The sequence below is a fragment of the Gadus morhua genome, chromosome 8 (assembly GCF_902167405.1).
Source record: "Gadus morhua chromosome 8, gadMor3.0, whole genome shotgun sequence".
Taxonomy (NCBI): Eukaryota; Metazoa; Chordata; class Actinopteri; order Gadiformes; family Gadidae; genus Gadus; species Gadus morhua.
The window spans coordinates 3,126,842-3,152,903 of NC_044055.1; the positions used below are offsets into that span (position 1 = coordinate 3,126,842).

The window sequence follows — 26,062 nt, forward strand, 5'->3', positions numbered from 1 at the left end:
CACACACACACACACACACACACAGACACACACACAGACATACACACACAGCAATGACAATGAAGGAAGGACAGGCGTCCTCTCGGTCTGCCTCCTCTCTCCGTCTCTCTCTGTCTCTTCACACCTATCTCTCTCCGTCCTCCCCTCCATCGTTTGACTGTCTCTGGGACACGCCCAGCCCTGTATTGATCCAGCCATCCAGACAACCATCACTCACCCACCCCCTCCTCACCCACTCACCCCTCCTCACCCCCCACCCCCACGTCCCTATGGCAAACAAATGTTGAAGAGCTCTGCACCCCCCAACACACACACACACACACACACACACACACACACACACACACACACACACACACACACACACACACACACACACACACACACACACACACACACACACACACACACACGTACACATACACGCACACACACACACATGATACCAGACACACAGTGGGCGGTTTGTTTGTTGAAACATAGTTCAATTACTGGATCCTGTGCTTTTAATGTCAAACGTGAGTGTGTGTGTGTGTGTGTGTGTGTGTGTGTGTGTGTGTGTGTGTGGGGGCGTGTGTGTGGGTGCTTTCACACAGATAACAAACCCTAGCTCTGTGGTTTCATATCTGTTGTGTGAGGGGGTGTATGTGTGTGCCAGTGTGCGTGTGTGTTTGTTAGTGTGTTAATTAATTGTGTATGTATCAAGCACACCTGCCAGCTGTAAAACAAACAGCCAGCATTGAGAGGTCTTTAATGCGGGTGTGTAGACAGCTTGTTCCCCTTCCTCACACACACAAAAACACACACACACACACACACATCCACGCAAAAATATAAAAATAATAAAAACATGCATACATAGCAATAATAATGTATCTATTATGTACATCATTTCTAAATAATCCTACATTAGAAACATGCCTTGCGCTAACAAAGCCAGACTATGAGAACCTTTAAAAGTCGTACCCTTACATCTGGTGTACATTAGTCTCTCTCTTCGGACCAGTGGTCATGTTGAGCCCTCCACAAACGCCCCCCGGGTAAACCACTGGCCGGTGGTTCAGGGAAGAACGCCGTTGCTCTTCTTGATGATGAAGTGGTCGTGTTTGGTGTTATTCTTCCCCTGTGGGGGGGAGGTAGCTGTGGGTGGGGGGGGGGGGGGGGGGGGGGTCAGACGGATCGATATATTCCAGAGGTATCCGAGTTCACGCTTCAGAGTGTAAAGTTAAAGACCTCGAAAACCCCCCTCCAGCTGGACGTCATCAAAGATTAACCGACCAGAAAGCTCGGACGTGTTTTGAATCGGAGGAAACACATTTGGTACTGTGTGTGTGTGCGTTTGTTTGTGTGTTTGTGTGTTTTTTTTCTTTCGCTCTTTCGTTATTAATGCGCAACAGTGGCGTCTGTTTCTCGGGTGGTTTGAAACCCGCTGCACAGCGTTCTGGGAATGGAGGAAGTTAGTTTGAGTGTTCTCCGTTAAGGATGATTCAATCACAATCTTTGTCATTTCAGGGCTATTTAAGGGCCTTGCCTTCTATAAATGCACTCCTTCTGCCTTTTGTCCTCCTCATTTGTGTTATTCAACCTGGAAAAGCCGGCATGGTCACTTTTGTGCCGAATACTCAAATACTGCTGTCAATTTTATCCTCAGTTGGATGGGTCAAATCGTCCTGAAACGGTTTGATCTGATGGGGGATATGGGTATCACATTATTTAGTTGGCCGTGGAAAGTCTTTGTTCAAGTTCCCCACAGAGGAGAGCAGAGGGTCCAATTGAAACAACGACACACTGCATTAGATAGATAAAACTCAGCCTTATCAGTCAGGGGTGTAATGTAGGCTAAACCCTGAGGCAGGGGATAGCATCAATGGGCTTAGACTTAATAGACACCAGGATGGAGCTCACAGGCCATGCCAGCGCCAGCTATGGAGGAAGCATTCGTTTTTTGGGGCAAATAAAGAGGGCAGTAGGCTACTGCCCTCTTTTTTTGCCACACACACACACACACACACACACACACACACACACACACACACACACACACACACACACACACACACACACACACACACACACACACACACACACACACACACACATCCACGCAAAAATATAAAAATAATAAAAACATGCATACATAGCAATAATAATGTATCTATTATGTACATCATTTCTAAATAATCCTACATTAGAAACATGCCTTGCCCTAACAAAGCCGGACTAATGCCGCTTTTCTGATAGCTACTGCCAGTAGCTATCATGCATCTCAGAGTAGGACACAGAGCTGTACGTAAAGTCAGGGTGACCTCCTTTTGGTCTTTTTGTCATTTTAAGTCAATTTGTCAATATTCCTACATCCTTAGATCGCTTATAACTCAACGGTTTGTTCAATGAACACGTTGACATTCTGCAAATATTTTGATGCATTAATAAATACTACTGTATATTCATAGGTGATATTTGGGCCATATCTCCACCCTTGCCCACCGGGGAAAAATAAGGACTGTAGTGTTTTCTCTAGCCTACCACACACCCTCTGTTGCACTCTGCTGGCGTGCGCATACAGTGGAAAGTGCCGTGATCGATATTGTTCTCCACGCAGTCCTTTTCACGCTGACCTGTCACCGTCGGACATTTTCCCTTTTTGTCTTTCCTTGTTTTGTTTTTTTTGGTATTGATTCCTTGTTTTTACCTTTACTCCTAATCTCTGCGGTAAAAATGCTCCAGGGATATCTGAGTGGCCTCCTCACCTAATCAAACATTAGAATTAAACTCTTCATGAACCCCCATTAATTTGTATCGAAGAGAAGTCGACAAATTAGATGAGAATGAAACCACCCCATAATGTTAGCGTGTCAGCGTAGCGTAGAACTGCTTCAACCGGATGAGCTTTTCCAGCTATTGATGGATTATGGATTCTTGGCTGTAAATCTGAACATTGTATTAGGATAGGGTTCATATTTGATGGATGCCACTCACACAAACACACACAGACACACAAACGTAGGGATTTGCAGCCCCGAGACCATAACAAATGCAGTGAAACTTGGTGCTTAGAGCAAGCCACTATAGGCCGATCAGACGACAAGAGCAATTACCTGCTTCGATTGATTTGTATTTGATTCTTTTCATCGTGTTTTCAGTTTTCCCTAGTCTCAGCTGTTGCCGATAGCAAATGCTAGCTACTGCTATGTTGTGAAGCTCTCCTAAAACAATACTGACCTGCATTTGTTCTCTCTCTCTCTCTCTCTCTCTCTCTCTCTCTCTCTCTCTCTCTCTCTCTCTCTCTCTCTCTCTCGCTCTCTCTCTCTCCTTCACTCCCTCTCTCTCTCTCTCTCTCTCTCTCTCTCTCTCTCTCTCTCTCTCTCTCTCTCTCTCTCTCTCTCTCTCTCACTCTCTCGCCCCACACAGTGACAAGCTTCAACAATGGCTTGGAGGCCAGCTCAGACTCGGACGACGAGGACAAGCTGCACATCGTGGAGGAGGAGAGCCTGCAAGAGCCCGACGCCACCGCTAACGCTACCGCCGCCGCCGCCGCCGTTGCCAATGGCGACAAGGCCACGCCCACCGACGCCAGCCAAGATGCCAGCGCAGTATTAGCCCATAACGGCTCCTGGAATGGAGGTAGACACCCAGAGATAGCTATCAGATTATTGAACGCGGCATGAAGTCTGTTTGAACGTTTAATGCTCTTTTACGTCTGCGGATGGGTGAGTGAGTGTGGGTTTCAAAATACCGCCTCTAGTAGGCCTGTCATAGGGCGGTATGGGAAAATATTATTATCCTGATATTTATGGGGGATCTTACACGATTTCGATAAACACCACGATAGGCTTACGAAGCCTAAATACCATTTTGCTTGGTAGTCTCACTGAGGGTCGTTACGTTGAAATATATGGAAATGTTCTGTATGATATCGGACTAAAACCAGTTTTTCTGTCTCAGTGACGATCAATCCTCATATATTTTTTTAATATATCTCCTAATCGTTATTCATGTATGCTATAAAACAGCCTATCGCGATGAGGCGCTATCTCAATATCCCGGCAATACCATGAAAAGACGATAAACACAATTATTGAATGATTGCCCAGCCCCTAGCCTGTCACAGTGTTTTTCACTCTTTCCTCTTAAAGAATGGACCTTTTTTTTTCATTTGTTTATCTATTTATAACACACGGTGCCAAGCCAACTCGCGTCACCTCGCAAAAAATGGCAAAGTCAGCAGGAATGTGGCTGGAAAAGCTCACTAAGGTGACGTCACCGAACCAGGAACACGGCTAAGGGAAGGGAAGCTACCACCCCTACCCATGATGCCTCATAGGGAACACATGAGCAGGCAAGGAGGGGTTTCGTGAAAGGAAAACAAATGCTCAGTTGATACCGGGAGATGCTTCTTATGCTGCATTTTATTATCGATCCGTCTCGGAGGTCCGAGGACGTTGCCTAGCGACACGCACAAACACGCCCCTTTACCTTGGACGGCGAACTCGCCACTCGGTTGGACTCAGTGGTGGCCGAGCAAAATTCCGAGACAGAATTCAAGATGGCTGCGCCCAGTGTGACTTGAAGTATGAACTGTTTTCATTGTGCTTGGACCACTTTGGTGGTTTAAATGGTAATTTCAATCACTCGTATTACTGCACTACCTTACTGCGTCCGTATCTCTGCCTATGGCCTATAGCCTACTTATTTTTGAGCGCCTGGTACTCTGCCAATGCTAACGCGGCAACGGCTTTCCGGGGGGCGTCCATGTTTTCCTCCAACTACCGAGCGAAACATAATAAAACGCTTGAAGTGTGGGCGTGGGGTCAGGCGAGATCCGAGGCGGTTCGCAGAGAATACTCGAACGCAGCCTAAGTTCCACAAGTCAAACGTCAAGACAGCATGCTGTTTGTTTTGAGTGGAAGGAGGTCGGGGGGTTTGCAGGTCAAAGTTCAAAGTTCACCAAAGTTGAACTTTGAGGTAAAGCCATAATCGGGATTGCTTTTCGTCGCCGCAATAATCGACGCCTGCTTAAACGTGTGCACACGACGTGCAAGAGTTGTGTGAGCTCAAACATGTGCACCAACCAAAAAAAAAAAATACATTCACATCCAGTACGTTCATCTGCAACAAAGGAAACAAACCTTTCTTTAGCCCAGAGCTGAAAGCAGCCCTCCCTGCCTACTGCACATGCAACGTGGCTGAAGCTCTGAGTAATGCACCCAGTAGGCATCTCTCCAGCAGCGGACACCCCAGAAGTATTATGTGCCACTGTCAGGTTTGTTTTTCTTACTTAGGATAACGCCTTACATGGCATGAGCACCGGGCCTCTCTCCTCTCCATTCTGCACTCTATTTGTCCTCTCTCTCTCTCGCTCTCGTTCTCGCCTTCCTTCTCTCTCTCTCTTGTGTATTTTTATTCCTTGCACACATTTCTTACACCCCCCCCCACCCCCAACCCTCCCTCTTTCTTTCCTACTTCTTTGCTCTCACCTTTGCTTTCCCACCTCCCTCTCTCTCTCTCTGTCATCTCGCTCTTTCTGTCCTCTCTCTCTCTCTCTCTCTCTCTCTCTCTCTCTCTCTCTCTCTCTCTCTCTCTCTCTCTCTCTCTCTCTCTCTCTGTCCTCTCGCTCTCTCGGTCTTCACTCTCTCTCTCTCTCTCGTTCGGTCTTGGAATTCGACCTGGCGACAGACCTCAGAGAGAGAAAGACTCTAATAATAAGGATCCAAGCTACGGCACTGTCTCTGCCTCTGTCTCATTTTTCACTTCACATCTTTGTAGTTTTAGCTAAAACTGATAATTGAACATCACAGAGAATCCTATTAGTACCAGCAATGTTATCTTCTTTACCTCTCCCCTTCTGCTCGGGTGGTAGACCTCTCTCTGTCTCTAGAATGTTCTCTCTCTCTCTCTCTCTGTCTCTCTCTCTCTCTCTCTCTCTCTCTCTCTCTCTCTCTCTCTACGTCTCTCTCTCTACCTCTCTCTCTCTACCTCTCTAAGGCTCTCTCTCTTCTTAAACAACCTGGCAAGTCATTCACTACCTCTTAGATTGAACGACCGATACCTGAAACCCAGAGGGTTTGAAGCCACACTTGCTTTATCTTCTTTCAGTTTCTTCAAGGTGAGATGCTACTTATGATATGCTTCACCAGCCCTCGTCACAGCCCCCCTGCCTGCCACAGAACATTCTAACGGCCCGTAGCTGTCTCTGTGGCGAGGGTCTTCACCTGGAGTACAATATCACTTGGTATCGCGTAACACGCTATTATAGTCATGTGGTAATAATATTATGTATTTATGTGTATATATATATATTATATGAACACAGTGTTATAGCACCACTGTATTATAGGGAGGAACACAGTGTTACATTACCATAGTTCAGGAGTACCACAGTATCATAGTACTACAGTATTAAGGACACAGTATCATAGTACTACAGTATTATAAGGACACAGTATCATAGTACTACAGTATTAAGGACACAGTATCATAGTACTACAGTATTATAAGGACACAGTATCATAGTACCACAGTATTATAAGGACACAGTATCATAGTACCACAGTATTATAAGGACACAGTATCATAGTACCACAGTATTAAGGACACAGTATTATAGAACCCAGTTCAGCAGTACCACGGCTTGTCAGTCGTAAATTCACTCCAAGAAGCAGTTCCTGGCAAGTGGTGGAGGCGCAGTGCTCACTGTGTGTTTATGTGTGTGTGTGTGTGTGTGTGTGTGTGTGTGTGTGTGTGTGTGTGTGTGTGTGTGTGTGTGTGTATATGTATGCGTGTGTGTGTCTTTGTGTGTGTGCCTGGATGACATCATGGGAATCAGAGATCTCTGTGTTAAACATGAAGCTGTGTGTATGGCCTGGGAGCCCTCTTTTCTTTGATCTGCACACACACACACACACACGCACACACACACGCACACACACATGCAAACACACGTGCACACGCACACGTGCACAAGCCCTCCACTAAAGTTTGCACCTGTCTCTGGAGGCTGTGCAGGAAGGGGCGTGGCTTCCGCTTGGCAGGGCTCTCGCTCTCATTTCCAAAGCGATTCATTGCCATGGCGACCCTGGACAGAGTTCCGCCTTGGCCGTACCCCCACCAGCCCTCCCTCCCCCCTCTCCCCCCTCTCCCACCCACCTCACTTTCTAAAGCCTAACAGCCCTGCTGCTGGATGAGCAGGCCCTGCCATAGTTTAGACCGAACTCATGTCTTCATTATTTTCCAGCATACAAAATTAAGACGGCGCCCAAGAAGTTTGCGATGTAATATTTATCGAATCCAATGAGGTCATTGTGTGTGCGTTTCCGTGTGGTGTTTTTGTGTTTGTTTGTAGGTGTAAGTGTATGTCTGTGTGTGTATGTTTGGGTGTGTTTGTGTGTGACTGTGGGTGTGTGGGTGTGAGCGACATCGGCTTTGCGGGGGCCATTATGCTAATTGGACGAGGTGGGGACCTGCAGAGGCACTCCCGTGTGTGTGCATATTTGTTTATATGTACGGTTGTGTGTCTGTGTGTGTGTGTGTGTGATAGTGCATACTCGTCTTACCACCTTGTTACGTCTCCAGGTCACATTCCTTTAAAGAGCCGTATCCCAACCTAGCTGAACATAGCGATGGGCGCTCATTAGGCTTATTAAACTCTCTCGGCCTCTCTCTGTCTCGCTCTCACTCACTCGCTAGCTCTCTCACTCACTTACATGCTCTCTCGCTCTCTCTCTCTCTCTCCCTGTCTCTCTCTCTCTCTCTCTCTCTCTCTCTCTCTCTCTCGCTCTCTCTCTCTCTCTCTCTCTCTCTCTCTCTCTCTCTCTCTCTCTCTCTCTCTCTCTCTCTCTCTCTCTCTCTCTCTCTCTCTCTCTCTCTCTCTCTCTCTCTCTCTCTCTCTCTCCCTCCCTTGTTCTCTCGCTCAGCCAGATGGCCCCAGTCACTACAGTAATAGGCCCCGGTTAAGGCTCTGTTTTTAAACATTACTCTACCTTGTGCTTTGGCATCACTAAAGATGAACCCTGACGATTATCTACTCGCTACACAGAACGTCATATTCTGTCACGCTCGTTCCACTCCATTGACGATGGACAATTTGGTGGGTGAGACATGCCCCGATTGCTGAGTTTGATTGTCGGGCCGTTTCACATGTCAAAGTTTGGGCGTCATGCTCTACATTTAGAGTTGAGTGAACTAAGGACTGGGTTGTAGGGAAATACCAGACATGAAATATCATCCGGTATTTCGGTCTTGCCCTGTCCAAACTTTGAGCTGTGGTTCATACCGGAGCTGTTTCCTGGTTCAGGAACGGTGAACCAGGGGGATGTGATACAGCCGGTCGTAGGAGCAACATCTTCCATGATAGAGCAAGGTTGTTATTGTACGCTGGCAAGAATCTGCCATTTCCCTCCAAACTGCAACAAAATGTCGGAACGGGATGCAATTTAATGATGTCAATGCACATCTTATATATGATTTGGAACATTGTATTATATATAATTCTTATTTTATAGTACCGGTATGTTGTCTCTTTATAGTAATGTGAGTTGTCATTTAAAAAATACAGACAATGTGTGCGTATCAAATAATAATTGATCTATCATTGCTGTATTACCAAATAGTTTTACAATATTAGTTTGTCTGACAGCAAACTTTACAACCTTCTTAAGCATCGATGGAATGACCATCGCCGTTGCAGCCTTGACAGCAGGACTTTAGTGGCAAACAGTGACTTGGGGTGCCCGAGTGCATCAATATTTGATTACCCATTTGCAGTGTACATAAAGCTTCGATTTCACGGCACTGAGTTATTCCTGAGAACTCACAAAATCGACAGATGACTAAGCATTGCTTTCTCTGTGATTTTAAAAACGACAGCAAGACATTTGTTTTCAGTACAAGGTGTGCAGAGTTATAATTTGAAACAACCACGTATCCGATGGGTTGGTTATCTACTTGTGTAAATGTACTTGTAAAGTACATTCACGCGGATTTAAAGGTTTTAAACGGTATTTGAGCAAGTTTGAGCAATAAAATAGTGCAGGGTGTTGGGGAAGATGTTTGTTTGCCGCTGCAATAAAAATCCAATCAGGAGAGACCGGTTTACGTTTGAACAAAGTCGAACAATACGTAATGTTCGTTTGGTGCTAGATTGGACTCCATCGTCGTTTCTTCTTCATGGGTTTTAAGAAGCCAGGATACCAGCCCCTGATGGAGTCTCGATGGTCCAGGTGATGGAGTCCCTGGGACGGACTGGTCCACACATGTCCACAAGTATCGTTGTTGAACATTTATGAGAAGCCGGTTATTCGGAAAGCATGTCTATATTCGATTGTAAAAATCATCCCCATCATTGCTCGTTTGAGGCCCTTCCCTCAGGCCCGAATCTAAGAGCCCCTTTTTATAAGTCCAATAGGACAAAGAACGCCTTTATTCCTAGCGCCAATATGTTTGTTCAATTTGCACAATTCTTTGCACATACCTGTAAATATATTTGAATCTGATGGGTAGGTTAGTATGACCTAGCCTGTGTCTATCTCTTTGTTGTGTGTCCTTGTGTATCTTGTGCTATTTATGTGTACCTGACTGCAAGACAGGTTTCCCTTTTGGGACAATAAAGTGAAACTGACCTGAGCTGAACGTCTCCTGCTGTGGGAGACCGGAGGAGGCCAAGACTAGGCGGAGTCCAAATGAGTCATTGGATGGATGACGAATAGGGTATAGGTGCGCGGTTAGTTTGTGCCATTTCACTCATCGACGTAGCGAGGGGCACCTGATTGGCCGAGTTGATATGGGAGGTGTCTGCGCTGACTGAGTGGGATGGTGAGTTTTGACATGACAGATGGTGACTGAAGAGTGGGTGGGTGAGAGAGAGGGTCTTCCTTGTTATATTTATACTGTAGCTACATTTTGAACTGACACCACACCTATGTTGTCATGCTCCCATGCCAATGACGCTCATCATTGCAACTTGCTTTCAGTTCAGCATTGAGTCACCTTGCGATTGTGGTGAGAACGTGGCGGTTGGCGGTCAAAGGACGACCATGCTCCCTCTAGTGGACATGACAAGTAGCTACCTGGGTTTGACGCTCGACAAAATCCTCCAATCCCTACCTGAGCTTGGGATAAATTCGAGTACCAGAGATCAAGTATAAAGCATGAATAGCCCTAACTCTGCTGTTCAACAGAATAATGTCGAGGATTAAATTTAAGACATTGTTCTCCGTTAACCCAGGAAGGAAGTAGATGTATTTCATTTGAATACATATTATGCATATTATTTTTGATTGAAAGCCCTGGGATACATTTGTGCTTCTCTATCTGAGTACATTTGTCCCCCTTACCTCCAAAGACACGCAGTTCCTGATATAAACAATGTTCCTCAGTGATAAATAATACATATACTGCCACCAATGAACACTATTAACTGACTTTTAAAACAGTTCTTGCATTTTCTAAATATGTTCTTTCTAACTCATGTATACATCATTGTGTGTGTGTGTGTGTGTGTGTGTGTGTGTGTGTGTGTGTGTGTGTGTCTGTATGTGTGTGTGTGTGTGTGTGTGTGTCTGTATGTGTGTGTGTGTGTGTGGGTGTGTCTGTCTGTCTGTGTGTGTGTGCGTGTGCGTGTGTTGCTTCAGTGAACGGCGAGGGTGGGTCTGAAGAAGAGGAGGACATGGAGGAGGAGGAGGAGGCGGAGGGGGAGGAGGAGGAGACGAAGAAGATCCTGCAGCAGGGAGACACCGCCGTCATCTACCCCGAGGCGCCGGAGGAGGAGTGCACCACTCCGGACAGAGGGGGCGCCGACGAGAACGGTACGCCCCGACGCCGCCGCCTTCTGCATGAGTCGTTGAGCATTCATATGGTGGTAACCTGTTGGCCTGCAGGCAGGGGCGTAGCCACGTGGGGGCCAGGGGGGGCCATAACCCCCCTGGTCCGAGGTTGGCCAACCCGCTAGCCCCCCCCGAGTATTAAAAAAAAATATCCTGAACGGAAACGGTCTAACCCTAAAGGTGCTTGCACACCGCACGGCGGTGTGCAAGCACCTTTAGGGTTAGACCGTTTCCATTCAGGATATTTTTTTGCAAACCGCCCTTATCAAGTACAACAACAACGATACCAGCCGGGTGGGTCTGCAGAGTCACTCCTCGTCAACAGATTCCAGCCTCTTCTTAAACACACAATAGCACAGTACTCAGCAGTTTCTTGTTTTTTAGGTGTCCACACATAATCAAACACAAATTCATCTAAACAGATGGTCACCGAGATAGTCTAGGACCCAGGAAGTGGAGTCAGCATGCATTGTCTCAGTAGCTTCCTGCTCCTGGGGGGTTTGGGCCCCAACCCCTGCTCTGACCCCAGACTCCCAGGCCTCGTGACCAGCCCTGGATCAAAATCCAAGACGCTTTACATGTTTTCTACCATTAGATATACAGGCCTAATAATAATCATAGTTTACCATAGAATATAATCATTCATTTCTACCACACTACCCGCGCACTCTGCCCTGATTGGACATTACCGGATTCCTCCAGCAGGCTGGGCAGACCTTTACTAAAGCTAGCCAGATAATCGTGTACTTTGGGCGAGAGGCCTTGAAGGCCTGGAGGGAGAACTGGCTTTTTATTTTTTATTTTTTTGGGGATATTTTTAAAATCTGTCTAACTCCGTCCGGTTCGCTCAAACCTGGCTTTAACCATGAATATAAACATGCCTGAGCCGACCCGAACTAACACCCTGACTTCTCTCCCAACCCCAGGCCTGCCAGACACCTTCTCCCAGCTCCACATTTGCCCGTACTGCTCGCGCGGTTACAAGCGCAACGCCTCCTTGAAGGAGCACATCAAGTATCGCCACGAGACCAGCGACGACAACTTCAGCTGCTCCCAGTGCAGCTACACCTTCACCTACCGCTCCCAACTGGAGAGACACATGAGCCACCACAAGGGCTCGCGGGAACAGGTACCTCACCGGGGAGCTTGATGCGCCCATTATGTGTTTTTTTAGTACTTTCATTGAATTATTTTATTTAAAGCTGCTGTAGGATTTGAGGGTTTGTATCGACCGAGCAGAAAAGAGCAGATGAGAGCGAGTTTTTTAATGAACAACCAAACGCCCTGCCCCTCCCGCCGTGTGTTTCTCCGCGATTGAGTAGCGTTGCACTCACACACCTGTGATGGACAGGCAAGATGGATTCAAAGAACCAATCAGGGAAGAGAGGCCCTGATTGGTCAGAAACCAGGAGGCCCCGGTGTGAAATCCAAATTGGCACATATCCAGAGGCAGGAGCAGTCAACTCAGAACAGATGTTCTCACAGAGCAATATACTCATTAATAGCTGACAGACGGCTATGCTATTTCTAATAAATAACAAATTGTTATAAATAGCTCTTAAATCTTACCTACAGCCCATTTAAAATCCTATTTGATTATATATATTTATTATAATATTACAAATTATCTTATTTATTATTTTCTATATAAATGATTTGAATCGGAGGAAAAGTAATGGATCAGCAAAATGAAAAAATAATTCAGGTTTTTGGGATTGTTGACGGATTAATGAATAATAATAATTGTTTTAATGTATTATTATTTTTTGTGTTCCTTCCTCGTCATGCCCAGCGACACGTGACCCCGGCAACAGGAGGAAACAGGAAGTTTAAGTGTAACGAGTGTGCGAAGGCATTTAAATACAAACACCATCTCAAAGAACACCTGCGCATACACAGTGGTGAGGAAACACACGCACACACACACACACACACACACACACACACACACGTGTGTGTGTGAGGAGACACACACACACACACGCACGCACGCACGCACACGAACACACACGAACACACACACACACACACACACACACACACACACACACACACACACACACACACACACAGAAACACATATACAAACACACACACACATAAAAGCGCACACACATATACACACACACACAAACACACATATGCATACAGTGGCTCTTTGCATTAGGGGCCAGTGGGGCACGGCCCCACCAGAGAACGCTGCCGTGCAGGGCACGATTATACTTTTCTTTTCTTTTTTCAAAAATGTCATTGAGCATAAGTTAATAATACATTAATTGTTAATAATTAATTACATGTCCGCAGTTTTAATTTGATGAACGCAATTGTTGTAGTCAGGGCCGTAGCACCAAATCCTGGGCCCCTATACTATAGGTACTGATAGGCCCCCCTGCGCCAGGTTGTTGACGGGGGGGGGGGGGTAAGCAATTGTTGATGGGGGGGGGGGGAAGCGATTGTTGACGGGGGGGGGGGGGGGGGAAGCGATTGTTGACGGGGGGGGGGGGGAGGAGCGATTGTTGACGGGGGGGGGGGGGGGGGGGGGGGGGGGACTGGCCAAAAGGTGAAAAAAAATTATTTTTTTTTTTTTTTTGGTCATGGGCCTTGGGCCCCCCCACAACTGTCCCCTTTGTCCCCGCAGTCCGATGGCCCTGGTTGTAGTGTAGTAGTTGTGTGTGAAATAGTTTCGTTGCTCCGTCTCGTCTGTTCCGCTCGGTGGGGCCCAGCCGAGATGGCCCTGTCTGCTGCAGTGTAGAAAACTGGTGCTGTTGCGCGAGCAAGCGAGTGCAAAGCGCCCGCTTCTGTTTCGGCGGTGGGGCCAGAAGTTTAGTGCCCCAAAGCTCTTCTCATTGGCTGATTTGTAGAAAGGGCGGGGTTTACGGCGGGAGCCGATCAGATCTTGCTAGCTAGCTAACGTAGTTACTGTTCCAGTTACAGTTACTGTTACAGTAAATAACAAATGAACGTTTCATTCATTAAATGATGAATCGTGTTGAGTATCTATCTCATGTGAGATTTAGCACTTGAACAGAAGTTGGAGATAAAACGTTTGGGACCACATCGCCCGACGGATTTAATCATTATTCAAGAGGGAAAGGACAAGAATAGATCGTTCAACCAGGAGTGGTTCAAGCGGAAAAAAATGCTTGTGTTTCACCTCAGCCACACAAAGGAGACCAGACAGCACACAGGTAATTACCATCTTAGCCCAAACTTACTTAAATTTTCACCCAGGATTATCCAGGTCTGAATAGGCAACCACTCTTATCAGGCTAGATTCATTGTTAATTGTACAGTATGGTGGCCTGCAAACAATACAACTTAAACCATACTTCTTCTTTTTTTGGTATATTGTGAGTGGTGGCTTTGTATATTGATTGCTGTGTAAAGGGTGTGCGCCGTTGTGTTTTTATTGTTGCCACGTTGTTGTTTTCTTGAGTTTTGATATTGTGAGATCTTGAACGCTGCCATTTGGTGGTGCTATTGCTATAATAGCCTAATATATGTGGTCAGATTCGCGTTTGAGTGATGGCATTATTCAGCTGCAATTTTGGTCCCCTATGTCACTTGCTACTGTTTTTGTTGTGATGGTAGTAATATGTGGTATTTCTGGATTGCGTTATAATATTTTCCTGCATGGGCCCCACCAGAGTTTCCAAACCAAAATCGCCACTGATTGTTAATAATTAATTACATCTCTGCAGTTTTAATTTGATGAACGCAATTGTTGTAGTGTAGTAGTTGTGTGTGAAATAGTTTGTTGCTCCGTCTCGTCTGTTCCGCTCGGTGGGGCCCAGCCGAGATGGCCCCGTCTGCTGCAGTGTAGAACACTGGTGCTGTTGGGCGAGCAAGCGCGTGCGCAGCGCCCGCTTCTGTTTCGGCGGTGGGGCCAGAAGTTTAGTGCCCCAAAGCTCTTCTCATTGGCTGATTTGTAGAAAGGGCGGGGTTTACGGCGGGAGCCGATCAGATCTTGCTAGCTAGCTAACGTAGTTACTGTTCCAGTTACAGTTACTGTTACAGTAAATAACAACAAATGGACGTTTCATTCATTGAATGATGAATCGTGTTGAGTATCTATCTCATGTGAGATTTAGCACTTGAACAGAAGTTGGAGATAAAACGTTTGGGACCACATCGCCCGACGGATTTAATCATTATTCAAGAGGGAAAGGACAAGAATAGATCGTTCAACCAGGAGTGGTTCAAGCGGAAAAAAATGCTTGTGTTTCACCTCAGCCACACAAAGGAGACCAGACAGCACACAGGTAATTACCATCTTAGCCCAAACTTACTTACATTTTCACCCAGGATTATCCAGGTCTGAATAGGCAACCACTCTATCAGGCTAGATTCATTGTTAATTGTACAGTATGGTGGCCTGCAAACTTAATACAACTTAAACCATACTTCTTCTTTTTTTGGTATATTGTGAGTGGTGGCTTTGTATATTGATTGCTGTGTAAAGGGTGTGCGCCGTTGAGTTTTTATTGTTGCCACGTTGTTGTTTTCTTGAGTTTTGATATTGTGAGATCTTGAACGCTGCCATTTGGTGGTGCTATTGCTATAATAGCCTAATATATGTCGTCAGATTCGCGTTTGAGTGATGGCATTATTCAGCTGCAATTTTGGTCCCCTCTGTCACTTGCTACTGTTTTTGTTGTGATGGTAGTAATATGTGGTATTTCTGGATTGCGTTATAATATTTTCCTGCATGGGCCCCACCAGAGTTTCCAAACCAAAATCGCCACTGTATGCATACAAATACCCACATTCACAACCACACACACAAACACACACACGCACACAAACACACATAAATACACACACACAAATGCAAACACACACACACACACACACACACACACACACACACACACACACACACACACACACACACACACACACACACACACTTATTCAAAGACTACACATGTCATAAACAAAGACATATCCTCTAATAGTTGCACATCTGCATTATATTGATTACAATGATGGATTTTCTGGCCAAAAGTTGATATGTCCGTTTGGTCTCGTGGCTTGATCAGATTTGGTTCATTTCTCAGACTATTTGCCACTGTCTGCCCCCCCCCCCCCCCCCCGCCGCGTCTCCAGGCGAGAAGCCCTACGAGTGCTCCAACTGCAAGAAGCGCTTCTCCCACTCGGGCTCCTACAGCTCGCACATCAGCAGCAAGAAGTGCGTGGGCGCGCGGCCCACCGACGGCTCCCCGCGGACCGCCATCAAGCCGGCCCCGCCCGCCCCCCCAACGCCGGCCCCCGCCGCCAACGCCGCCGCCGCCGGGACCCCCGTCCGCGTCCTCCTGAAGGAGAAGAGCGACAGCAAGCCTCTCCAGGAGCAGCTCCCGCTCACGCAGATCAAGTCTGAGCCCGTGGAGTACGAGTGCAAGCCCGCCACGGTCACCGCCGCCGTCGCCGCGGCGACCACCACGCCGTCGCCAACGACGACGACGACGACGACCACCACCGCCGCCGCCGCCGCCGCCACGACCACGCTGCCCCACGGGCTGGCCATGGTGGTGCCCACGGTGGGGCTGATGTCGCCCATCAGCATCAACCTGGGCGACCTGCAGAGCGTGCTGAAGGTGGCCATGGACGGCAACGTGCTGCGGCAGGTGCTGGGCTCGGCCAGCGGCCTGGTGATGCACGGCAAGCAGGGCCTGCTGCTGCAGCAGCCGCACCAGCAGATCATCAGCCTGCCCGCCTTCGTGGACCAGGACGGCAACACCAAGATCATCATCAACTACAGCATCAACCCCGCCCCGAACGCCGCCGCCGCCGTGCAGACCCACCCGCTGCTCCTGAAGAGGGAGCCCCCCGCCGCCGCCGCCGCCGCGCCCGTCCTGCTGACCGCCAACGCCACGACGGCGGCCGCAACTGCGGCCGGCGCTCCACGCGGTCGGCGGAGCGGCGGAGGTGGCGAAGGGCGCCACCGACGTCTCGCTGGTGAAGACGGAGCCCGCCAGCCCGCCCGCGTCCCCCGCCCCGGCCGCCGCGGCTGCCGACGGCGAGGCCACGGCGGCGGCGCCCGCCAAGGGCACGCCGTGTGCACCCTGCGCGGAGGACGACGACGGCGCCAAGGCCCTGCTCGCCCTGCGGGGGGACGGCGAGGGGAAGGAGGGGGGCGGGGCCAGCCTGGACCCCTCCTTCGCCGCCCTGCTGTCGGAGGCGGGCGTGACCCTGGAGGAGATGAACTCTGGGAGGAAGGGCGCGGCGGCCGAGGGCCCGGTCGCCGCCGCCGCCGACCCGACCGGCGCCGCCACAGCCGACGGGCTGTCCGCGCCCCCGCCGGCCTCCCCCCGGGCGGAGACGACGTCGCGGGGGGACGACGACGCAGCGGCGGCGGCGGTGAAGAGCGAGCCCAGGGACCCCGAAAGGCCCGAGGACGCCCAGGCGGAGCCGCTGGACCTCTCGCTGCCCAAGCAGGGCGGCGAGGGCTCGGAGGGGCCAGGGGGGACGCCGCCGCCGCCGCGCCCGCCAAGACGCAGGAGCAGCCACTCAACCTCACCTGCCTCCGCAAGAGTCCCGCCGGCACCTTCTACGTGACGGCGGCGCAGGCCAGCGGCATCGTGGCGGGCGGCCAGCTGCCCACGCTGGTGGCCATCGCCGGGCACCAGGGCACCGTCAGCTGCCTGCGCGCCATCAACACCACCACCAAGCGCACCATCCTCATCCCCCAGCTCACCTACACCTACACCACGGCGGCCGGAGGCACCGGGGCCAAGACGGTGCTGCTCAACGGACACAAGGTAGGGGGGGGGGGTGAGGGGCCGGCCCGGGGGGCGGGGGTGGGGGGCCGGCCCGGGGCTGCTTTGGGACGCCTCGGGGGTTTATGTTGGTGTTGACGTCTCTTTATCAGGAGTAACGCCGTTGAGATGGACCCATCTCGTATTCATGCGGGTCCTTAAATTCAAATTCAAATTCAAAGTGGGTATTGTCGTATAAACAATAAGAAACAAGTTCTCAGTCATACAACGTTATTCTTCCTTTGTTTTCCACAGACTGTATGCCAAGAAAAGAAATGTAAAAAATATGCATACACAATATACATATAAAATAGAAAAAAGCTGCAACAATATGGAACATACAATTTACAAGATAAATAGAAGAGCAGCAACTAGATGAAATAATACTTTTAAGTTAAAATAAATAAAATAAAGCGGAATGGTGCAAATCCAAGAAAACAGTAAACATGTAAACAGTGGCGGCAGAACTTAAGAACTAAATGTACAATATTAAGAACATATTTCTTAATAAAAAAAAATATATATATAAAAACGAACAGACAAACAGAAAAACAACACAAACAAAATCATGTTGTCGATAGGGTGAAGAACATTTTCTCGGGAACAATGTAGTCAAAGTGCGAACGCACAAAAGTCAAATCAGTGTAAGATCAGGTGTTGAGGTGTTTATATCCACGACTGAAGCTGTGTCCCGTTCACGCTTTGGGATTCCAACCGTCCTGCTACGTAGCTATAGTCGCTACGTAGCGACAATAGCATCGTGGCGACTCTCGCTCCGTCGCAGTACGACACCGCTCCCACGGGGACCGTCTTTATAATCCAATCCCCTTCGGGACCGCCTGCTACTAATATACCTGAGAATGTACTGAATATAGAAGGGTATTGAGACAACCTCCAATGCTCCACTTCACAAGACGCTCTCCGAGCAGGGTCTGTGTTCCTGTAGCAGGGACACGGACGTCGGGCGCGCTGGGAGACGCTCTCACGCTGTGTCTCCAGGGCCGTGCCGGTGGAGCCAGAATGAGATCGGGGACTAGAGAATCAGTGGGTGCATAAAAAACACAACAGCCGGGGTGATTGTGTGATGGACACGGCACGCAGGTTCCACGACGACGCACGCACACACGACACAAGCACACCAGACACACACACACATGCGTGTGTATATCAAAGGGTTTGACGGCGGGGTACGCCCGGTGCAGACGCAGGGCATCCAGGAGCCATATGGGGCTGCGTTGGAGAGGCTCCACAGGGCTTAATGGGTTGGAAGGGGTCCAGGCTGCTCCAGAGTGATGGATGTGCCAGGTGATACTGTTAACTGATACCGTCTGCCTGCCGGCCCGCCGTAGACATTAGGACTGCAGATCCCCGGAGCAGGGGGGGGGGGGGGGGGGATAGACAACGGCTAATACCACATACCCACTCCCATGTTGACCTACACAGCCGTTAGATCCCCTCTCCTCCCCTCCCCTCTCCTCCCCTCCCCTCCCCTCTCCTCTCCTCTCCTCTCCTCTCCTCTCCTCTCCTCTCCTCTCCTCTCCTCTCCCCTCCTCTCCTCTCCTCCCCTCTCCTCTCCTCTCCTCTCCTCTCCTCTCCTCTCCTCTCCTCTCCTCTCCTCTCCTCCCCTCTCCTCTCCTCTCCTCTCCCCTCCTCCCCTACTCTCCTCCCCTCCCCTCTCCTCTCCTCTCCTCTCCTCTCCCCTCCCCTCTCCGTTCCTCTCCGTTCCTCTCCGTTCCTCTCCTCTCCTCTCTGTTCCTCTCCTCTCCTCCCCTCTCCTCCCCTCTCCTCCCCTCTCCTCTCCTCTCCTCTCCTCTCCTCCCCTCTCCTCTCCTCCCCTCTCCTCTCCTCTCCTCTCTGCTCCTCTCCTCTCCCTTCCCTCCTCTCCCCTACCATCCCTCCTATCCCCTTCTTTCCTCTCTTCTCCTCACCTCCTTCCTCTCCCCTACCGACCACTCCCCTCCCCTCCCTCCCTCCCTCCCTCCCTCCCCTCCCCTCCCTCCCTCCCTCCCTCCCCTCTCCTCCCTATCTCCCCTGGGTGTGTGCTCTAAAACAAAGCACTGTTTAACCCACGGTGTGTACGGCGTGCGCCGTCTCATTATAATCATTACATATTGTGCTATTCCTCGTCTAGACAACGCGGGTGGCGTTTGGAACATCTTCGAAAATGAATTTCACTAATGAATTGCTGGCACCGAAGAAAGGCATCCCCAGCCAACGCGCCCACTCATCTTATCAACATTGATTGGGTCATTAATGGATAGATTGATGTATTCATTAACAGATTGATTGATTACTTAATTTATTAATGATTTAATTGTTTGATCTGTTAATGGTTTAAAGGTTGTACCAGCGATGCTAGGCCGAAGCATAAACCGATCACGTTCATCTGATCTTTCCTCACGATCCGCTAGCTGCCCGCCCCATAAGCCGGCCGTCAAAAAAACACGTCTCTGTAGGGCAGCCTGTGCTCTGAGATCTCACACAGAAACAAATGGTACTACCGACCACTCAAAACCTAAATAAGTAGCATTCAAACCAATCCCTGACAAGGGGCGGGTGATGTGGGGTTTTTTGCGCTGCGTTCATGATAGTTTGTACTATAACCAGTCCCTTTACAAGTTCCCGCAATTTCATCGCATAAAATTGCATAAATATGCCGCATATTTCATCGCATTCTTTAAGGAAAACGTGCCGCATAATCAAGGATTTTTGGCCGCGACAATCACAAAAAAAACGCCACATTTTTCTGGAGGGACTGTACGACTACGGATTCATTGATGAATGAATGAATCCACTGAGTGCTCGTTTGACTCATCCATCGCCTCATTCACTCGTTCACTCCCCCCCACAGCCTCAGGAGCGTCGGGCGGACAGTGGCTCAGAGGGCACGTCGGCGGTGGAGGAGCAGAACGACTCGGACTCGGCCTCGCCCTCCAAGAAGCGCCGTCTGGAGAACGGCGTGTACCCCTGCGACCTCTGCTCCAAGGTGTTCCAGAAGGGCAGCTCCCTGCTGCGGCACAAATACGAACACACAGGTAAGGGGGGGCCCCGCCGCGCGAACGCTCACAGCCTCGGGGAACGAACGCTCACATGCTAGCGTGTGTGTAATGAACAAGTAACAACGCTTGTGTTTGTTTTGTTTCCTTTCTTTCCGTTTGAATTGTCCTATCTTTTCAAAAAGCTCATTCGAAGTGTTTCGAATGAGCCTGTGTGCTGAAACACTCAAACAATGCGTCTGGTTCGTCCAATGTAATTGCTCTGTCCACATCTAATAAACATTAATAATATACACAACAACACACAGTCACGCACGCACGACAATAACGACAATGTGTAGATACGGACAGACAGGTATTCGCGCAAAGAATGGATGCCAATAAGGACGGGGTTGGGAGCTTTAGAAGAATGACTCGCGGACTGAGACAGACAGGACTTTGGTGTAGAGCTACGCAGCTAAGCTAAGCTAAATGTATGAATTTAGTTTTGGGCGTATTTATTATTGAACAACAAAAATGCCTGCCCGCTTGAAAACTATCGTGTCAGCATAAAGAGTGTTATCAATGATGTCTAATGGATCTTTGGCTGCATTCAAGTTCCGGACCACCAATTGCCTTAGGGCGTCAAATGTTTTTGGCCTGGAGGCTAAGCTTCTCGGTGAACCCCACGGGTACACGGTCAACAGAACTGCATTAGGTAACCCAAAAGGATTCTTTCCTATGTTTAAACCGAGCTGAGGGTCTGATGTAATCCCATGTAAACCCAAGCTCTGTTAGCAATTAGCATATGTGCTTTAGTAGTCAGCACAGGTGGGCGTTGTTCCAGCTATGAGATCATCCACCACACACACACACACACACACACACACACACACACACACACACACACACACACACACACACACACACACACACACACACACACACACACACCAGCCCCCACCCACATTCTCTTAACGCGTCAAACACGTTTAGTGTCTGAATCCGCCCTTGTTTAAATTGCATGTCTCCTTGAACCTCTCAGTTTAAAGGGAAATATTTATGGGCCCATACGCCCAGTGCAAGGGAGCCTCATCGTTCAGCTAACACCTTCCCCCCCTCCTCCTCCACCTTCACAGAAAGACAGACACACACACACATTTACTCAGTCACACTCACAGTCACTCACTCACACACACATACCAAAGACAAGGGTAAGCATGGCACCTAGTAAGCTCCACTAAGTAAGAAGCAGCTTTCACACAACATGAAATAGTAGCACAACTCCTAGTTATGTCCAAGTCCATGGTATCAATCACATTTATTTATAGCTTCTGATTGGCATTCACGTGTGTGACACTGGGTCCTTTGCCGACTTACCTGCCATCCAATATCCCTAATTAGTATATTGAATTGTGGTTGAAACTGGTCCTGATTCAGACCCTACCTCTTAGTTATAATACTACTATAGTTAATGATGTAGGTGTCTGCTACTGCCCTAGTTAATGAGTTTGACTGGTGAAATACATTCCAAAAAAGATATAAAAACAAAAAAAATGATAGGACAACTTTATTTGGACAGCGCCTTCCTCCGCTCGAGGACACTCGACAGAGGCCGATCAATAACATACGAAAGATATTTAAGCATCGAACGGCAATCCCGACGGGAACAGAGACGTTGCTTGGTCGTTGTGATGCTAGTGCCCTGCTTCCCTCCGTCACTAACTCTCCCTCTCCCTCCCTCTCTCTTTGTGTGTGTGCGTGTGTGTGTGTGTGTGTGCGTGTGTGTGTGTGTGTGTGTGTGTGTGTGTGTGTGCGCGTGTGTGCGCGCAGGCAAGCGGCCGTACGAGTGCCATGTGTGCCACAAGGCCTTCAAACACAAGCACCACCTCATCGAGCACTCGCGGCTGCACTCGGGCGAGAAGCCGTACGCCTGCGACAAGTGCGGCAAGCGCTTCTCCCACTCGGGCTCCTACTCGCAGCACATGAACCACCGCTACTCCTACTGCAACAAGGACGGGCCCCGGGGCCCGCTGCCCCTCGGGGCGCCCCCGAGGATCAGGGTACCAAGGGTCCAGGAGGAGGAGGAGGAGGAGGACGAGGAGGAGGAGGAGGAGGAAGAGGAGGAGGAAGAGGGGGTGGAGGAGGAGGTGGGGGGGCAGCAGCCGGACGGCAGTGGGACCACCACGCCTCGCTCTCCCCTGGACTCGGACGAGAAGGAGAGCGAGGAGGAGGAGGGGGAGGGGGGGGAGGAGGAGGGGGGGGAGGAGGTGGAGGAGGTGGAGGAGATGGAGGTGGAGGAGAAGGAGGAGGAGGAGGAGGGGGACGAGGACGAGGACGACGAGGCCATGTGCATGGAGGACATCCGGGTGGTTCAGGTGGACGACGACGACTGTGAATTGTACGAGGCGGAGTACGTGGAGGAGGAGAAGCGGAGGGGGGAAAGGGCGGCGGGCGGGGGAGAGGACGGCCCCCCGAAGGAGGGGGAGGGGGAGGGGGGGGACAATAGAGCAAAAGATGGAGGAGGGGGAGGGGGGGGACAATAGAGCAGAAGGTGGAGGAGGAGGAAGGGGAGGGGACAATAGAGCAGAAGGTGGAGGAGGAGGAGGAGGGGGGGACGATAGAGCAAAAGATGGAGGAGGAGGAGGAGGAGGAGGAAGGGGGGGCAGAGAGGAAGGAGGCGCAGGAGGAAGACGGGGTTGTAGAAGAGGCGCCAGAGGGGGAAGCAGCGGTGGTAGAAGAGGAGGAGGAGGAGGTGGTGCAGGCGGAGGCGAAGGAGGAGGAAGGCGGGATCGCAGAGAAGGAGGCGGCGCAACAGGAGGAAGGAGGGGCGGAGGAAGAGGAAGGTGGGGTCACGGAGGAGAAGGAGACGCTGGAGGAAGGTGGGGTTGTCAAGGAGGAGGAGGAGGAGGAGCAGGAGGAAGGTGGGGTCACGGAGGAGAAGGAGATGAAGGAGGAAGCTGGGGTGGCAGGGAAGGAGGAGGCGCAGGAGGAGGAAGGTAGGGGGGCCGAAGGGGAGGCGGAGCCACAGGAGGAGGAAGGTAGGGGGGCCGAAGGGGAGGCGGAGCCACAGGAGGAGGAAGGTAGGGGGGCCGAAGGGGAGGCGGAGCCGGGGCAAGAAGGGGCGGAGGAGGAGGAGGCGGCGGAGGAAGGGGGCGAGGAGGAGACGGAAGCTGTGACGAGGGAGGCGGTTGCCGTGGAGACGGCCGACGTAGAGGGAGGGGTCGGGGAGGAGTCGGAGGGGGTCCACCAGGAGACGGGGGCCGGACCCGTGTGACGCCGGAACGGGAGCTATGAGGGGGGGGGAGGGGAGGGGGGGGGGGGGGGGGGGGGGGGGGCGCGCGGCGGGGGGAGTCAAAGTGTCAAGCACTTCAGCCGAATTCTCGTCTCGCCATCAGTAGAAAACCACCGCGGTTGCCAGACATCGTACGGTCCACTGTGTACAATAACCCAGGTGTGCCTGAACTTTAAGATAACAGCAGTGACTTTTTCTTTTCTGTTTCTTTCTCCTTTTTTTTTTTTTTTTTTTTTTTTTGTGGAAACAAAAAAGTATCAGTGTTCAGGCGAAAGAAAACTTGTTTATAGAAGTTGCGATTACCAAACAATACTCATCAACGGATTTGTCAGAGTATATAGAGTTGAAGCGTTTTAGGCTATAATTTGTTACTGACATCGCAAGGTTTCTATTGTGTTTGATATTGTTTTTTCGGAGTTTATTGTATTTTCTTCTTTCGTTCGATCCATCAGTGTTACTAATCGTGTTGCTAATGTTTGGAAACAATTTTACTTGTAAAAATAGGAAAGATTTCTATACCTTTTTATTGCCAATGAAGTTTGCTATATCAGTATTTTATTGAGTTCTATGAACAACAACAAAAAAAAAAACCTGCACTACAGTATTCCTGGCTGAAGGCCGGATACAACATGCCTCATGCATCGTCTGCCCTTCAGTGTTACTGACTGACACTAGCAAGACCCTCTTCTTTGTGTTAGCTTATGCTAGCGCGTCATGCTAGCGAGCATCATAACTGTTCTATTTTGTTTCTGTTTGACTGTTAAGGCCTTAAGAGAAGAGCAGTATTCTTGGGGTTGTGGGGGGATGGGTTTGTGGGGGTGGGGAGAGGGGTAAGTGGCTGGGATAGGGGGATAATGAGGTCACTTCTGTATGCCATAACCAAATTTTTGTCCTTTCAGGGAAGGTAGAATCACAACCTTTAAAAGCCAGCATCAGGCAACCGAATTGTTATTTTGCAACCCAGTGAATCTGAATGGGGCTAAAGCCTTTTATACCTCTTCAAGGTATAAATATATATACATATATGTATTCTCCCTCTACACCTACTTGGCTTCGCAAAGGGTTATACACGTAGCTATTTAAACAGAGCTTCTTCTTTTTTTGGTTTTACTTTGAGTCCTTGTCCGGTTATTCATGTGTAAGCGTAATTTTTGATTCCCGACCCCACAATGCCTCCAGCCTTATGCAAGACCTGTGTGCTGTTAAAAGTGCCATTTTAAAAGTGTTATCATTTGTACAATGTAGCCAGTATTATGTCCTCTGTTACTCGAGTCCCATATTGACTAATGTTTGTTGTTGACTTGCATGGAGGACGCACACCTGAAGTCCATGTTTTCATCTTAGCAGTGTTAGAAATGTACGGCCTCTGGAAGTTAGGGCACTTTTTTTAATTAAAGTTGGGGGGGGTTACAGAGTACTGTACATCACATGTTGTGTTATTTACAGTTATAAAGTGATGTGATAGTTCTCAGTTAGAGGCCTAGTTCTCCTTTATTTAGTGGCTTGTATAGTAGTTGGGTAGAATTACACATCTAACAGCAGCCTGAGGTGGTTTCTGAAACCCTTTCAAAAGCCTGTCGCTGACACATTTGCCATTTGTCTCTCTAACCATGAACTAATTACGTTTGATTTAACATTAACATAGTAAGTTGGCTTGATATAACCTTTAGTATCAAAAGTACTGTTACAATTACTAATGAGATAAGAGGTAGTTAACACACGATCCAAACTTTGGAGAACCTTCAATGAGGTGAGATGAAAGCAGCCAATTAAAGACTAAATCAGATATAAATAACGATTAGAGAGACTGTGGGTTCATACCTTCACATGACCCCCACCACCCCCCCTCCCCTGGACAAGTATGGTGGTGTTCACCATCTCTAATGTGGCCTGCAATCTGCATGAGAAATCGACCCGGTATCGGCAGTATTTGATTACTATATCTCCATGAGGATCGAACACTTCATAAGCATGTTCGTAAAGCGAGTGCCGTTGGAGTGCACGATTTTTATTATTTTTTGTATGAAAACAGAAACAGACAGGAAATGGCAAGTTGTCCTGCACTTCAGGTAACAAACGTTAGTAAATGTGGTCCCTTTTTGTTCATTTTCAGGTTTGTCTATTTTTTTCTGTGTATGCGATTTTTTTTTTTGTTTTTACCGAACAGTGTTCTTAAGTTCTGTGTTCTTAGGATGAAGTAATTGTCTAGGTGTG

The 26,062-nt window shown here is 49.2% G+C and overlaps 1 protein-coding gene across 1 annotated transcript in view; it reads left to right on the top strand.

Annotated features, from left to right (window-relative positions):
* Positions 1 to 23,081, top strand: part of zeb1a (zinc finger E-box binding homeobox 1a) — a gene marked incomplete at its 3' end in the record, with an annotated part of 51,353 nt that extends 28,272 nt beyond the window's left edge. The window contains 9 exon segments of the mRNA XM_030363343.1: positions 3,412 to 3,624; positions 10,629 to 10,802; positions 11,747 to 11,949; positions 12,613 to 12,721; positions 15,930 to 16,714; positions 16,758 to 17,303; positions 17,306 to 17,581; positions 20,430 to 20,613; positions 22,387 to 23,081. Coding sequence (XP_030219203.1) covers positions 3,412 to 3,624; positions 10,629 to 10,802; positions 11,747 to 11,949; positions 12,613 to 12,721; positions 15,930 to 16,714; positions 16,758 to 17,303; positions 17,306 to 17,581; positions 20,430 to 20,613; positions 22,387 to 23,081 — 3,185 coding nt within the window.
* Between the last annotated feature and the right edge of the window lie 2,981 nt (positions 23,082 to 26,062).